The following is a 17500-nucleotide window of genomic DNA, read 5'->3' as shown; positions in this document are numbered from 1 at the left end:
ACAAACAGACAAACTACTACCACTAGCATTTTTATGACAAACAGACAGCTAATACCACTAGCATTTTTATGACAACAGACAACTATACCTACTAGCATTTTTATGACAACAGACAGCTACTACCACTAGCATTTTTATGACAACAGACAACTACTACCACTAGCATTTTATGACAACAGACAGCTACTACCACTAACCATTTTTATGACAACAAACAGCTACTACCACTAGCATTTTATGACAAACAGACAACTACTACCACTAGCATTTTTATGACAACAGACAACTACTACCACTAGCATTTTTATGACAAACAGACAACTACTACCACTAGCATTTTTATGACAACAGACAACTACTACCACTAGCATTTTTTATGACAACAGACAGCTACTACCACTAGCATTTATGACAACAGGACAGCTACTACCACTAGCATTTTTATGACAACAGACAGCTACTACCACTAGCATTTTATGGACAAAACAGACAACTACTACCACTAGCATTTTTATGACAACAAACAGCTACTACCACTAGCATTTTATGACAACAGACAGCTACTACCACTAGCATTTTTATGACAACAGACAGCTACTACCACTAGCATTTATGACAACAGACAAACTACTACCACTAACATTTTTATGACAACAGACAGCTACTACCACTAACATTTTTATGACAACAGACAACTACTACCACTAGCATTTTATGACAACAAAAGGGGACAGCTACTACCACTAGCATTTTTATGCCAACAAACAGCTATTACCACTAGCATTTTTATGACAACAAACAGCTACTACCACTAGCATTTTTATGACAACAAACAAGCTTTTTACTACCACTAGCATTTTTTATGACAAACAGGACAACTACTACCACTAGCATTTTTTGACACAGACAATACTACCACTAGCATTGTTTTTCTTTATGACACAGGACAACTACTACAACTAGCATTTTTATGACAAACAGACAGCTACTACCACTAACATTTTTATGACAACAGACAAGCTACTACCACTAGCATTTTTATGACAACAGGACAACTACTACCACTAGCATTTTATGCCAACAAACAGCTATTACCACTAGCATTTTATGACAACAGACAAAGTAAGAAACTTCCCCCTCACCAACGCTGGTGTCCTCCGAATCATTGATCATACTGTTTGCTTCTTCATCTGTCATGCCAGCTTCTCCGCCTCCTAAGGATCTCATGTTCTTCTTCTTGCCATTCTTTTTTTCTTCTGCCCTTTGCCTCTTGCTTTCTGCCTCCGGCCTCTGCTCGATCTTCTTCAAACCAGGTGTTCTATCTGCGGACTGTCGAGCAGGCTGTCCATGGCTTCCAGATCTGTTGGGAGTTCAAAGAAAGAAGCCCCATGAGAGGGCCTGGGTCATGGGTGGCACACTGCCATGGGGACATTTGGGATTGCCATTGACAGTCTTGGAGTTTTAGAAAAATCAAAACTTTAGAAAATGAGACACTTGTAATTATTATATATATATATATATATATATATATATATATATATATATATATATATATATATATATATATATATATATACACACACACACAGTGTTCTTCCTGTATTCGCGGGGGATGGGTATCAAGACACCCCGTGAAAAGCTAGAACCCGCGAGTAATTGAAACCCCTATAATTAGGCTTAACACTGCTGATTTTGTTACTTAAAACTCAAGAAAAAGCCACCAAAACTGTTATACTTGTTTTTTTTTATAATAGTTTTATCACAAAAAGTGCATTTTAAGATGGAACTCATATAAAAAAAACAGGACAATTTGGGATATTCATATTTGCTAAACGTACGCAATTTGAGCCCCAAAGCACATGTTTAGTTTGCTGAATGGTTAATCCAGGGCGATTATAACAACGTGACTAACACTATGCGACAGAAGAATACGGTTAGTTCCAACATAGAATTAATGCAATTTTAGTGCGAAATATCTACTTTAACAGTGATCAGAGTTTATTTTAACGGACATACTAGAAGCCATCTTAACACAAAGACCCGGTACTACTTTAAAATTAACTGTATTCACAAATGGGACAGGAACATACTCAAACACAAGGAGTCGAAAACTCTTCACTAAGGACAGAACATATGGAGAACTTGAACGAACTCAATGACGAACTGGATTCCGTCGCGTTAGGTTAACTGTTGCTTACTATCAAAACATGGACTAAGGTGCATTTTGTGAGAAGTGTACAGATCACTAGGGAAAGCAGGAATATCTTACAGTTTCGCAAAATATCTGAAAAATGAACAGTCATATATCTTAAGAAAGGCTTGGAGATTCTGTGAAAAGTAATACCTCAGTAGCAAGAACAATGCTCATTGAGATGTATGTGATGCATCAGACAAAGATGACAATGAACAACAGACGAAATTCATCGAACTGCATATAACATACACAAGTCTGTCAAACTTGTGGCGGACCACTCTCGCTCTGTTCGAAACATGAGCCTCCTGTAAGTTTGGCTAATGCTGCGTCAAAATAAGCGTCGTTTTTTGGTCAATCCCCTTCATGAAGTCAACAGAAACAGAGCCTCACTTCGGGTGAGAAGTCGAGGTCTTCCAAGTGGGGACTCGAGCGGGGTGGTCGGGATGCTTTTCCATCGGCTCCCCTAAGCCTACCAGAGGATTGTCTTGAGCTGCAGCAGTCTGCAGGGAGTCTCGGTGCAGCTTCTTAGGGTGATCTTCGCTGTAGCACGACCGCCCATGGCTGATCCACGACGTCCCCGTGCAATGGGCGTGAGTAGTGCAAGTGTCGGATGCTTCACACCAGCCACATTCGAAGGAGGCGTTGACGCCCACGCAGGCGGAGCACGATGAGGCCAGGGCGTCACAGCTATACACGGACCACTGGTGGAAAGTTAATGAAAAAGAGCACATAAAATATGACATTTTAGTATAACTGTATAACTGTATGACACCCAAAACGAGCTCTGATACAAATTGCTTTTGTATATCTATACAAGTGAATTAATTGGCCAAAAAGATTCAATCACGTCAGTTGTAAATGACATAGATACTAATACGGTGAAGGTTAAGTAAAGTTAAATATAAGTAACGTTAAATATAAACGTAACCAGATCTTGAACTGCAATGAGAGAATACATTAAGAGATAAGGACGTTAAGATATCCCTATTTCATAATATATCACATTTCAGCAGTTTCACGTCATGTACAAAATACTTCCATATAGCTTGGAACTGAATCTAAGAAAATACCATACAGTTGCAATCCTCAGAGAGAGAGAGAGAGAGAGAGAGAGAGAGCGAGAGAGAGAGAGAGAGAGAGAGAGAGAGAGAGAGAGAGAGAGAAATATATTTGGGTCTCAGCAATGTGACAAGCTTAATGCATTAGTGACAATTCTTAATCGATGTCCTAAGCATATTATGCCAAACGGCGCTAAGAAGGTGATGCAGTGTATTATGCGTACACATAACATTTTCCGAAAACATGGATTACTGGTTTTAACACATTAGGTTGCTTGTAGTATTGCCATCCATTTATATTTTCCTTTATGTTCTTTAATAAAAAAGAAAAGTAACAACCATCGGTAAATTGTCCAAGTGCTAATATAACAAGTCTTTTTCAATGGGTAATTATAGTTCTTCAGCGCTCATTTCATGTCAGCGCTCAATGTGGAGATAGCAGTACTTCATAAATAGAAGAAAATTGTCCTTTCTCGCTGGTGTAAAAAAAAAAAAAAAGAGAGAGAAAAACTTCTTTCCTACCTAACAGAGATGGTAATAGTATTGATTCCGCGAGACCTCTATTTGAAGCTGGAAGAATGTCACTGGGTTTTATTTGGGAGTATAATGAACTAACACCACGAGTCGAGAGAAAAAATGAAAACAAAAAATAAGCGAATTTTCTAAGACAGTGGTCGCACACTCCTGGTAAGGATACGAAGGCGATTCTTTATCCTTAAAACTTCAAAATCTCAAAGAAAAGGGTGCTACGACAACTACCAAAACCTAAATCATGAAACCTAGAAAGAGGAAGAATTTATCTTTGACTTCTTGACCATAACACGAGAACATAATTAATGTTGCAACCCAAAAATATCAGAATTTGAGCGAAAGAACACTGTTGTTAAGCCGTTGACAGTTATGAAGTGAGAGCGAAAGAATATATACATTTTCCATATTTCTGCCAAGTATAAGAAAAACTGTATTTCCATATGGCTCCTGCAGAGCCGAAAGAAAACTTTATTCCCTGACATTAGGATAACAAACTTCAAAGAAGTACTATCTTTTCATATTAACCTAAAAGACTTCGAGGAGAAAATATATAACGTGTATATCTAAAGGCAATATCATATATATATATATATATATATATATATATATATATACATAAATAAATAAATTATATATATATATATATATAATATAATAATACATAAATAAATAAATTATATAGTATATATTATATATAATATATATATATATATATATATATATATATATATATATATATATATATATATATATAACGTATTTACACACACACACATATATATACTATACATACATATATATATTATAATATATATATATATATATATATATATATATATAGTATATATAATGACATTGCCTTTAAAATGTACATCCCACCCAGTACTGTTACGTCTAGCATTGTAGTCATCCCGCATTTTAGTTCCGTCGTTGGAACGAGTGGGGTACGTACTCGCCACCGATTCGGTAGTCGCGAGTCCGATTCCCCGCTGCCAACGTAGAATCAGAGCGAATGTATTTGTGGTGATTAGAAATTAATTTTGTCGATAAAATCGGTTCGGATCCCACAATAAGCTGTAGTAGGTCCCGTTGCTAGGTAACCAGTTGGTTCCTAGCCACGTAGAAAATATTCTAATCCTTCGGGCCAGCCTTAGGAGAGCTGTTAAATCAGCTCAGTGGTCTGGTTAAACTAAGATATATAATTATTGTAGTATCGCATGTAATGTATAACAGATTTCACAAGATTAGAATAACGTTAAAGGAGAGATCTGAGCTGTCAGTATTGCGAGTCAGTCGGTTAGCTTTATGTTGACAGCTGGAGGCTTCGTTGTCATAAAGATTTTGTCTCCGTCACTTTGTTGGGAGTTACATGTCATCATCAGTTAGTGACAGAGCCTCGCTCTCTTCGTTTTGTTTTCAAAAACCTGTCAATTATAATGAGCCACCGGCTGGGCTGCGAAGAACGTGTTAAGGCGGTTTTCCCTCAAGTTCTTGAACGAGTTAAGTTGCGGCAATATTCTGAGGATCTTGGCTTGGGACAAAAACGTTTGCTTTTAATACTGACGTCACCCGGTTGTTTTGCTTTTAACTTGGAATCAAAAAAGGTGGTTTCCTTTTCAATTATCCTAAAAAAATGAAAAAATGTTCCTTCTTATCCTAGATACCGTTTGCACCTGGTGTTTCTCTCTCTCTCTCTCTCTCTCCATTTTCATACTGTGAAATTCAACATTTAGCTTTGTAGCAGTGTGTGTAAGGGTGGTAATTGTGCCTCAGTAAGTCCAGTGAATGTGTATATTTTTTACGCTGCAGCTTCTGCAAAGGTATTGTTATATTTCCAGCAAAATACATTGATGCTTACTTTTACAATGTTGTTTTTCATGGGTGTACTTTTTACTTTGCATTTGACCAGTTTCAATTCTTTTCAAAATTTGATTTTGCGGTGAAAACTTTGGAGTACATTTACATACTTTGTTTGGTTTGCATGCTTTTGCCTTCACTATTTGATTGATTAACTAACTCTTAAGTTGTATCTTAACGAATCTAGGAGCTGCAATTGGATTGAATTAATTTCACATTTTAAAACCAATTGTTGGGCATTTTCATTTAACTTTAAGGTTTCTTTTTAAATCTTATACATTCTAATAGTTTGGAGTATTGCTTCAGATATAGTATACAATACCCACAAACCACACACACACCACATACTCACAATATTATAATATATTCAAACGATAAGCCTTAATTCCATTAATAGAGTAAAAACAACGAATTCAGTAGTACTGAAAAATTATTTTTAATGTGCTGAGTCTAGGATGTAGCTTTTAAGGCAAAGATTTCACAACACCATGTCTCCAATGGAAATAGAAAAGTTGCCTACAATTTCAAAGTTAAAGAATCTTTTCCTCATAACTGGAGCGAAAATCTTCCAATACTCCATCCCTACCACTACCACTAACCTGAGGGGTTGGTTTGGTCCAACTGTTTGTATTGAAAGCATTTTTTCCACTGAAACTTTCTATAAAGCTTCATTCATTTATCTCTCTCTTCACTTAATCCATTTGGCTCCAACCAAGACCTTTTACTATTCCTGCTCTTTCACTTTCACTTAACCTTACCACATCCCAATACATCTTATTCTTGTACCATATCCCCAAACCATCTCAATCTTTTACAACATCCCCATACCATCTCAATCTCGTACCACCATCCACCCCATACCATCTCAGTCTTATACCACATCCCCATACCATCTCAATCTCGTACACCATCCCCATACCATCTCAGTCGTGTACCACATCCCCATACCATCTCAATCTCGTACCACATCCCCCATACATCTCAATCGCGTACCACATCCCCATACCATCAGTCTTGTACCACATCCCCATACCATCTGTCTTGTACACATCCAAAATCTTGATACTCTAAAAATAGGAATCCAACCCCATTTACCATCCCAAACAACTCATTTCTCATTTTTTCATTCTCCTCACACAGCAAGATCCGAGCCCCAAAAAATTCCGTTTTGTTTGCTCCAGCTTCTGTTCCTCTTCATTTTAATATTGCTCCTGTTTTAGACCGCATGATAACGGTCCAATAGACCGTCATCTTCAATTCATCTGGAATTCTGCCAGCTTTTCTTTCTTGTTTGTTTACCCCAAACTGAATTTGCCGACCTCGGATTTATTATACCCACCTCCTGGCTTGAAGTAGCTTATAAGTATTTATAATTATCTGTCTGCTTTAAGTGTAGCCTCTTCTAGCTTGTACTACCAATACACTAACCTATCCCTCTGCTTCGTGGATACCGTAACCTGTGGGTGTATCTTTGGCCATAAAAGATGGTTATAATTTTGGAATTTCTGACGTGGCTTTATCTGTCGGAGATATCAGATGTTATAATTTTTTGTGACTTTTGATAAGGATGTGACTATTATAGATAACCCATGTTATAATTTTGAGATTTCTGATGTGGGTGTATTTGTTGCAGTTTCCAATGGTACAATTTTGAGATTTCTGATGTGAGTAGATTTGCTGCAGATACAAGATGTTATGATCTAGTTATTTCTGATGTGGGTCTATGTTTTCAGATACCACATTTCATAATACTGTCATTTCTCTTGGCGCATTTGTTGCAAACATCAGATTGTTGTCATCTTGTGTAAGTGTCTGTTGCAGACATTACGTTATGGAATTTCTTATGTGGATGTATCTATTGCAGATACTGGTAAAAAAATTTACACACGCACACACAGTACATACAAACAAACACGTACATGCACACACGCACACACACATACACACACATTTATTTGTATTCAGCTACAAATGTCCTTGAATAATCTAATCCGCCTCTACCTCGGAATTAATATTACTTTATATATTTAACTGAAGGGGAAATTTTTAATATTTAAGAAATTCGTCGGCTCATGGGCGTGAACCACAGAATCAAGAATTCAGGACGTACAGTGAAGCTCAATTCTTGGTTCCGTGGTTCGTGCCCATGAGCCGACGAATTTCGTATCAACTAAAAAAAATAACCCTTCGGTTAACATATATGAAAATATATTAATTCCGAGGTAGAACGGATTAGATATTAAAGGACATTTGTAAACTTATGAACCACGGTGAAGTGATAAGAATCACACAAGCACACACAATATATATATCAATATATTATATATAATATATTATATAATATATATTAGAATATTATATATTATATATATGAATGAATAATTACCACATCACCGTGATTCATATAATTATTCGAACTACAAATCTCCTACCTCGGAATTAATATTTTCATTTATGTAAACCGAAGGGGAATTTTTAGTTGATAATAATTTTGTCCTCTCGTGGGCTCGTGGGTTCGAACTACTGCCCAGCGGACAGAGAAGAAATCAGGGCTTCAGTGACTAAAAAATTCCCCTTCGGTTTACATACATGAAAAGATATTAATTACGAGGTAGAGCGAATTAGATATTAAAGGACATTTGTAGCTCGAATATAACCTTGCAATTTAAAAGCTGTGGAATGTAATCGTGTTGGAGCTCAGAATAGTGTTAAATAGTAAGTACACTGAACTACTGTTTAAAAATGTACAAAATTATAGCCAAGCTCAGTAGAAACAAGGATGTGCAATGCCAAGAACTCCAACTGCAATAAAGATTTTTTAAATTCCCAGCTCTGGATAATCACTTATGTCATGCTACGATTTGCTAAAGATGTTCACCATCGGGAGACTGCTGTGTCTTGTAAGAAGAATATTGGATGGAATCTAAATAATGAAGTCTAATGAGAGTTCCAGTATCCCTAGGTTATGATTTTGTTCTACACGTGGTACTGACAATGAATCCTTTTGGTAAATACCATAACTGCGGAAAGCCAATTACCTTGAAACCAAACGGCTGGCTAATGATTTTGAGGGCAAACGAGCTAATCCCGATGATAACAAGCTAATTACATCGTTAAGATGACAATAAAAGGTTCGAGCGGCCGATCAAGTTTGAAAATAAAACAATGGTAGTAGGTAGAAGACAATGACCAAATTTGATAGTCTGCTTTGAAAAGAAGCCTTTATGCAGAACGTTCTTCACCTAACTTCGAGTTTTGCAACTTTTTCATTCAGGTATGCTAGAATAACTTCAATTTATTAAGAAAGTTTAGCTGTAGAATGTTATCGGACTTTCCCCAGGTATTATTAAAATAATACTTAGAAAAATTAATCATAAAAAAGCCGACATCTCTAGGCACCATTGGAGTAGCTTTAAGGACAAAAATAAATGAACTCGTGAACTAAATGAAACAAAACAAGGCGTGATGCGACCTCCAGCTTACTCGGCACACGTGCAAGATTATCCCACCCCCCACATTGCATGAGTTGTAAACATTATATTCCAAACTTGACGTGAAGTGGTGTTCGTCATTAATACTCATACTTATTACTACTCATTCTAACAACAAGGATCAAATAAAAAGGACGCAAATTAAACACGTTCATATACTATCAGTTATAAAGTGGAAACACAAAATAATCGAACAGAAACACAGCCTACATTCAGTGCACCAAATGAATTAAAATGTGCTAAAATCTATGGTCAAATAGAGCCTTGTTTCACCAACGAAAATTAAAACAAATATGGTATGTCTTATTAGAAATAATTTTCATGTACTGTTAAACATGCACATTATTTTTTTTTCAAATTTTAATTTTAATGAATAAATCAGAAATAAATATCCTATCATAAAATTCCTGTATTAGTTTAACTCAACGCAAAACACCTTTTTCAGACCTTTTTAGGTTCTTCCATACACCTTTCCTAACAACCCCTCACAACAGCACAACAACAAAAACAACAACATTAAAGTAGTTGTAGGCTACCCGGACCCGTAAGTGAAAAATGACTTAAAAGAACCTATTTACTTACAACGAACCCGGCTCGGATTGTCGAGCACGGCAGCAGCTGGAGTTGATAAGATGGACGTCGTAAGCGAGTCTGCGGACTGGCGGTTTTGACGCTGGGCGTATTTCAGTGGCTCCGTTCTCCACACCTTATGTTCCCAACACCAACTCCTGAGCCCACGCCTTCTCCGACGTCGTACACTCGACCCTGAAATACAGTACTCAACAGGCATTGCAGTGACAGAACCTCTCATTCCTGTTCAAAGATTAAAACAATTTATTACTTTCTTGTCGCAACTGAGGTTTTAACAAACTCTGGAATAATATGATAATATATCCGCCTGCAATTTGTGCTTGAGTACAAACAGCTGGAATATTCAAGATAACCAAGTCATAGGCAGGGACGGCTGAGGACCATCTGACTTGGGGTGGGTGGTAAAAGACAATGTTGACCAACTTAGTAATACTGACCAAGCTGAACTTAATACAATAGATATCCTATTGCAATGCTATATATGAACAATACCAGAAATCCCGACCATTGTATGTATATGATAGATAAGATAGATATAGTATCCATGACTCCTTCATCTGCAGGCCAGACCAAAGTCAAAAGGAGAATGCAGGGTGACAGCAACAACCGTGAAGAGGCAGACACACTGCTGATGCATCATGCAGCACTTGCATCACTTCGCAGTCCATTTGATGCAGAACTGATGATTTTCTCCCCAGACACTGACGTGCTTGTTCCGCTGGAATGAAATTATGATATCCCACTGAAGATTACTTTCCTTCACCATGAAATCTGGGGTACTGCAGATTGGTCTGATGTGGAATGTTCTTGGTGTATCTCGTGCGATGGGTCTACCATCTTTCCCTGCATTTACTGGTACAGACAACACTGGTCGGTTTTCTGGTATTGGCAAGGTCACCTGGCTGAACCTGTACTCGAAAGCTTCGGAAGATCTCCTGAAAGCTCTACAGGAGTTTTTCTGGATCCTACCATGAGACAAAGAAGCAGATGTCAGCTTTGAAAGATTTGTTTTTGATTCCTACAAACCAAAGAATTTTGACAACAGCAACATTCCAGATCTCAGATGGTTATCTATTCTGCAAAACATATCATTGAGAGTGAAAAAACCTCCACCAACAGTCGGTGCATTCAACCAGCATGTGTTAAGAGCAAACATCAAGGCGAGAGTTTGGGGTCAGGCATCAGTAGCCCCTACAGGTCTGCTGAAACCACTGGGTCAAGGCTACTTCAAGAGCCAGGATGGCCAGTTGCGACCCATCACCAAGGAATGCATGCCTGCACCACCCTGTGGTAGGGGTGTAAGAATACTACCACCGAAGATCATGCATGTCGTAAAGGTGACGAAAATGGCCAGCTGCTGCCTAGCAGTCTTACTTTTCTGGTAAAAGGCTAGGCTTACCGCCGGTAACTGTGGAAACTGTTGCCTTGCAGTCTTACCTATTAGTCAAAGGCTAGGTCCACCGCCAATAACTGATGACACTGCTGCTTTGCTGTCTGCCTTTCTAGTTAAAGCCTAGGCCCACAGCCAATAACTGTGGAAACTGCTGCCTTGCTTTTGGCCTTTTTAAAAAGTCAAAGGCGACGACCACCGTCAATAATTGCGGTTGATGACAGCAAAGGCATATGATCATAAAAACCCCTTTCCCAAATAATAAAACCATATCTGATTTTGTAAGGAAAGGCTCATTAGGCAACCGACCCCTTAATGTATTAGGGATAACGGTGGGAAAGAAGACCACACGATGTATGCCAGCACCAGAAGCCATCGGAGATGGTGAGGTGCCTTTGCATGACAAACTGTGCAACACAAAGATGTCCATGTGCTGCTGTGAACCTGCCATGAACTGAAATGTGTTCAGTGTTCATGTATCTGCGTGAAATGACAAGATCTCTAGGGATGATGTTTCATCCATTGTCAGTGACTTTGAAAGTGTTAATGAACCGAGTGATACAGATGTCTAAGCACGATAACTGATATATAGTTACAAAAAGTTAACAATTCTTCACTGTCTATATCTTTAATAGATTGGTTGTCATATCTTCATCTGATCTGTATCTTCAAAGTTATAGGTGATGTGACAAATATTCATTATAAACATGAGAGTGTAGGAACAATAGTTATCCTGTTCAGGTAGTGATGTTTTTTTTGCATTTTTATGTAAACCTGTGTGATAAAACTACACAGTTATCATGTTTGAAGGCGTAATGTTACTTCTGTCACTGAAGAGATAGTAATGATATAATATTGTGGTGTATATACACAGTCTATGGCTATAACCGTTCGCAAATTGCATTAAATATGATACTGCTCAATATCAAAAGTTTTAGATGGATTTTTTGTGTTATCAAATATCACAAAACTGTTTTGCAAAAAATCAAAATAGTGTTAGTTAAGATTTACAAATAATAGAGTATATAAATGAATTTGTATTTACAGACTAAAAGGAAAGCCTTACAGCTGAAAATTTAGTTTGGTAAAGACGCAATTTTCCAAACTACAGGATGGCTGCCAAGTGTTGACTTAGAAAAATTTGGCAACAATGCGTTTAGGAATCCCCGTTTCATAACCTTTCTAAAAATGTCTAGTTTATCAAATCCCTCCAAAATGCCGAAACATTACACAACAGAGCGGACCAAGAGAGACAAGTGGTAGGGTAATGTCAGCTGACAGAGGCTCCAGTAGCTGAACAATCTTAAAAAGCTAAAAGTTATAATTGGAAGGCATTATTTCTGCCCGATTTTTTATTTTTATACGTTATTAATGTATTATACAATGATTTTATACTACTTCATTTGAATTTTGACCACAATAAAAAACTGAATATAATGTGCAAGAAATAAAGGATCTGTGAAACTGAGAACAGTGTTCTAGTAAAGTAAGGACAAACGACCTGAAACAGGTTGCACTGATTTTGCCGCTGTTATAGATTATATGAGGCCTTACGTACAATATCTAACCTCCGTAAAGCCATTTGCTGACACTTTCAATAAGTGTTTCACAAAAGTAAGAAGCGAGTCAAAATTGACACTAAGGATAGTTTTTAAGGCCTTCGCCACTCATTCAGCATAGTCCCCTCCACTTGAATTTGGGAAATCTGGACGAGATCTATTATTAATCAATAATGTATTCGTTTATACCGGTGTTCAGCCTCATACCCACCGACTACACCATTTACTGAACCACTTTATGTCACGATGAGACTGACAGGGAAAAGCTTACATTTCTCATCAAGTGGAGACTTTACTTCACCCGCAAGTGTTGCATCACCGGCAGACTGAACAAATCTGTTCGTGGAAAAAGGACTTCAGACGTAAAAGAGAGCAGAAATATTTGTATAAAGAAAACGTTCTTGTTCTCATTTGAATTGGGAAGTTTTCTCATTACAGGCCCATACCCTTGAAAAACAAAAAATAAAAAACCTTTCTTGCCTCATAGAATCTAAGTTTATTGCATACCATCACACGTACCGACGGGAAAAAGCCCAAAAGTCCTAACAACTTCTTGAAACTAGATAGCAATAACATCCGGGTGTACTAAAAGACTTGCATCGAACGCCTCCTCTCTCAATATCGCAAGGGCAATCGAGATTCGGAAACTGTTAAGAACTTGCGCCGTCGACGACGACACAGATAGAACGAGCGAAGAACGTACCTAGAAATTACCTTCGATGGAATAAAAGAATGAGAGCGAAGTTGTATCCTCCAGGCTGCTGCGATAAACCAACCTTGTATGGGATTTCTCAAAGCTCAGCAGTTTCGCTAAAAATAAAAAAGGAAAAACGCTTCAAAAGTTTTCTCTAACCTTGATCTATCAAGGAAAGGGAGGAGATAAATGTGAATATCACAAAGGATGACGTCGCTTTTTAGAGACGGTTTCCTTTGATGATCAAAGAGTGAAAATGCTCTCTGTCTGTGTTGTGTTTTATAATATTATTTATATAATACATATATATTATATACATTATATTTATTATTATATATATATATTATACTATATACTATATTATATATATATATATATATAGGATATATATATATATATTATATATCATATGCATGTGTGTGTGAATAAATTTACAGCCACGAAGGAACATTGAAACACACACAGCAACTAAGGATGTACAACGTTGTTATTGATTAACTGGCCTTATGCCAACATGGAAACCTTGCTCATAGAGCAGCCGTAATGGGAGTACACAAGCAAGGGTCTATATATGAATGGTGGGTACATATCAGAAGGGAATACAAAAAGGTCGGGTAGGTCACGGAACGGTCAACAGATTAAAGTTTAATCTACTTATTGGTAATCCTCTTCATCCCTGTCCTTCAGTTCCTTCTTGAAAAACTAAGTTTTATGACCGGATCAAAAGAAAAATAATCCTTTGGCTTGTATTTTAAATTATTCACCCAGGTTAACGAATCAAAACAGATTCTGACAAGTTCCTTGAAAATAGTTTCATTACAAAAGTGCCACTATTTGGCTTTGCGTCCAATGTATTCTATGGGACTTTCACTTAAATGTAAAACAGAAAGCATTATTTGTCTGACCTGCTCTTACTGAGTATTTGGGTTGCTTAATCTGGTGTTCATTCTTTACTGGTCTGACCTAAGTAAATAAATCACGATTATTGTTCTGCAACCACCGCCTATTCAATTCTTGTCCGAAGAGGCATTCACTCCTTTGCAAACCAAGCCATCGGCTCCATTTATCTATTGCAAGATTAACATTAGGGTCGAGGCTCCTCATTTGTTATTCATAATCATTTGAAATATTATTTTGAAAGCTGTGTCAAAATGCCATAACTGAGGTTAATTTAATTATCCATTGTCCTACTAGTTTGCGCTCCAGTCAACATTGTGAAATCGATCCATGTGTATCTCCTAACTAACTCCAGATGTCCTATATAGTTTTGTTGATTGTTTGATGTCATTGCCTCACTTAATTTGCCCGTTGGCTAGCATCCAAGCTATGAGTTACCCCATTGTTCACTGTGTAACTAAAGTAATGTAAGTAAGTCATGTACAAAACCAGCTTGTAAAGGCGACCTACATTATTGTTTAAATATATGCTACATTCCATTACGGATTTGGCAGTTATAATAAGTGCCCCTCATGCCAGAAAGTAATTTAACCAACTTCTTTAAAAGCATTTAGCATCCAAATCCTTTACAATAATTATATATATATATATATATATATATAGGTATTATATATATATATATTATATATATATATACATTAAGCTATAAATTTCCTTTAATATCTAATTCGCTCTACCTCGGAATTAATGTTTTTCATGTATGTTAACTGAAAAGGATTTTTTAAGATTTAAGAAATTTGTTCGTCGGCTCATGGGCGCGAACTACGGAAACAAGAATTCAGGCATACAACGAAGATCTATTACCAAAAAGGATATCGTGATAGCCTTGTGGGTAAACACCGAGCTTCACTGTACGTCCAGAATTCTTGTTCCGTGGTTCGCGCCCATGAGACACGAATTTCTTACCAACTTAGAAATCCCCCTTCGTTTAACAATACATGGAAATATATTCAATTCCGAGGTAGAGTGTTTTAGATATTAAAGGACATTTGTGGCTTAATGCATAATATTATGAATCACAGCGACGTGGAATAACGGACCACCACACCAACATATTAGATATCAGACTATATTATATTAATAATATATATATATATTATGATATATATATATTTATATTCATATTATATTATAGAATTTTATATATATATATATATAGATAATATACATATATATAATATATATCTAAGATATATATACACACACACAACTAGTTGACCAAAACCTGGGCGCTGAACCAGGTAAATGTTCTGAATGACAACCAATAAACTCTCCTCTCTCCTCCCAAACCCCCTCTACTCTCTCTCTCTCTCACTCTCTCCCTTTCCTGTTAAGATAATAGCTACAGTTACATTGCCTAACATTTCGACATTTTTATATTTCATCACTTCTCACCCCATTTCCTATTTGGGCTTGAAGGGCATCGGGAGCGTCTCTGTTCATCCCAGCGACCTCAAAAAACTATAGATTAGACACTGATATGCAATCATTTTGGACATTTTATTTTTCAACCCTACTTCAACCGCCCTTCCTACGGGGGCTGAACTTGACTTGAAGGGCATCGGGAGTGTCACTAGTCATCTCAGTGACATGAAATACTATGAGTTAAGACAATATCTGTCGTTCCCTTCCCAGCCATTCTCACTGCTCCTTCCTCTTGGGGCTGAGTTTGGACTTAAAAGCGTTTGGGGAGTGACACTATCAATCCCAGCAACCTCAAAAACGAAGGATTAGACACTAATGGTCTGTGGTTGGTTTTCAGTCATTTTTACTTTACTTTCCACTCCCTTTCCCACCTGCTCCCGTCAAACCCCCTTTGGTGCAGTGATGATTTACACCAACAGTATTCTTTCCTTGAAGCTAGGTTATATATAGTACCAAGTTTGGTTGAAATTGCTCAATGCATGTAAAAGTGTATGTGGCGCATACATACACATACGTACATACATACATCCACACACACACATATACATATATGTATATATATATATCATATATATGTATATATATGTATACATACATACAATATATATATGATATATATATATATATATATATATATATATATATATAATGTGTGTGTGTGTAAGAATGCATATTTGAGGATATATAGAATATCTCTATATATATCAATTTTTGCTGCTCATTTCCGGGATTTGTGAAAATAGACACAGATAGGTATGATATAAATATGCAGGCTTCTACGTATTTGTCTTTGATCATGAATTTATAAATTGCTAGACATAAAAGACGTAACCACCCAACCTTTTGAGGTCGAGTCCCCCACACGCCCCCACCCCCCCCCCCGAGTGTTCATCATGTCTGAGCTGGAAATAAGAAAAAATATTTGAGACGTAACTCACCTGGAATCGGCCCGGTTAATTCATACTGCCTTCTTGCTGCCCTTCCGACCCTTTTTGATTTTCTTCAGCTACCACTGTTCCTCCTCTTCCTCTGTTCCATTCCTCCTCGAGTTTGCAGCCTCCTCTCCATCGTCTCCTTCAGGGGCTTCCTCGTCTTCCTCGGCCTCCTCTGGCGTCGCTTTTGGTCCGTTGTCTGCGTCGGAGTCCTCTTCCTTCACTTCTTCTTCCACCGGCTCGAAGACACACACCCAGCCGTTGTCATCTGGATGACTGTTAGAAGCAAGAGTACCAACTTTACCAACTTAACACACGTTTGAATATGAAAGAAAATTCCAGAATAAATAAAAAAAAATCAATCGATTTCATCTCTCTAGATATTAAATCTATTTCCTGCAAGCCTTTCGCCATCACTCAAAGGACAATACTAACGGAATTGCAAGAAAAAATATATGAGCTCTGAAGGCAAGAGAAGTAATTAACATACATTTGAATATGAAAAGAAATTCCCAGAATAAATAAAAAATCAATCGTTTTCTCTCTCTAGATATTAAATCTGTTTCCTGGAAGCCTTTCGCCATCACTCTTTCAAAACACTATACTTAGGGACGTGCACGAAAAAAGATAAGAACTCTGAAGGCACGAGAGGTACTTAACACACATTTGAATATTAAAGAAATTCCAGAATAACTAAAAAAAATCAATCGTTTTCTCTCTCTAGATATTGAAAGCACGAAAAAGGATATAAACTGTCAGCGTTATTGTAATAAGTTTCGTTATTCTTACAACCAATTAACAAAGTCAACTTTTCGCTCTTC

General features: G+C 37.1%; 1 protein-coding gene across 1 annotated transcript in view; it reads right to left on the bottom strand.

Moving 5' to 3' along the window:
- LOC135206466 (uncharacterized) overlaps nucleotides 1–1211 on the bottom strand; it is an 18169-nt gene extending 16958 nt beyond the window's left edge. The window contains exon 1 of the mRNA XM_064237842.1: nucleotides 1143–1211. Coding sequence (XP_064093912.1) covers nucleotides 1143–1166 — 24 coding nt within the window. The 5' untranslated portion in view covers nucleotides 1167–1211. The remainder of the gene's footprint in view (nucleotides 1–1142) is intronic.
- Nucleotides 1212–17500: the final 16289 nt, after the last annotated feature.

This window comes from Macrobrachium nipponense, chromosome 31 (assembly GCF_015104395.2).
Source record: "Macrobrachium nipponense isolate FS-2020 chromosome 31, ASM1510439v2, whole genome shotgun sequence".
NCBI lineage: Eukaryota > Metazoa > Arthropoda > Malacostraca > Decapoda > Palaemonidae > Macrobrachium > Macrobrachium nipponense.
The sequence above is the reverse complement of the archived record's forward strand: the minus strand, read 5'-3'. Positions and strand labels throughout refer to the sequence as shown.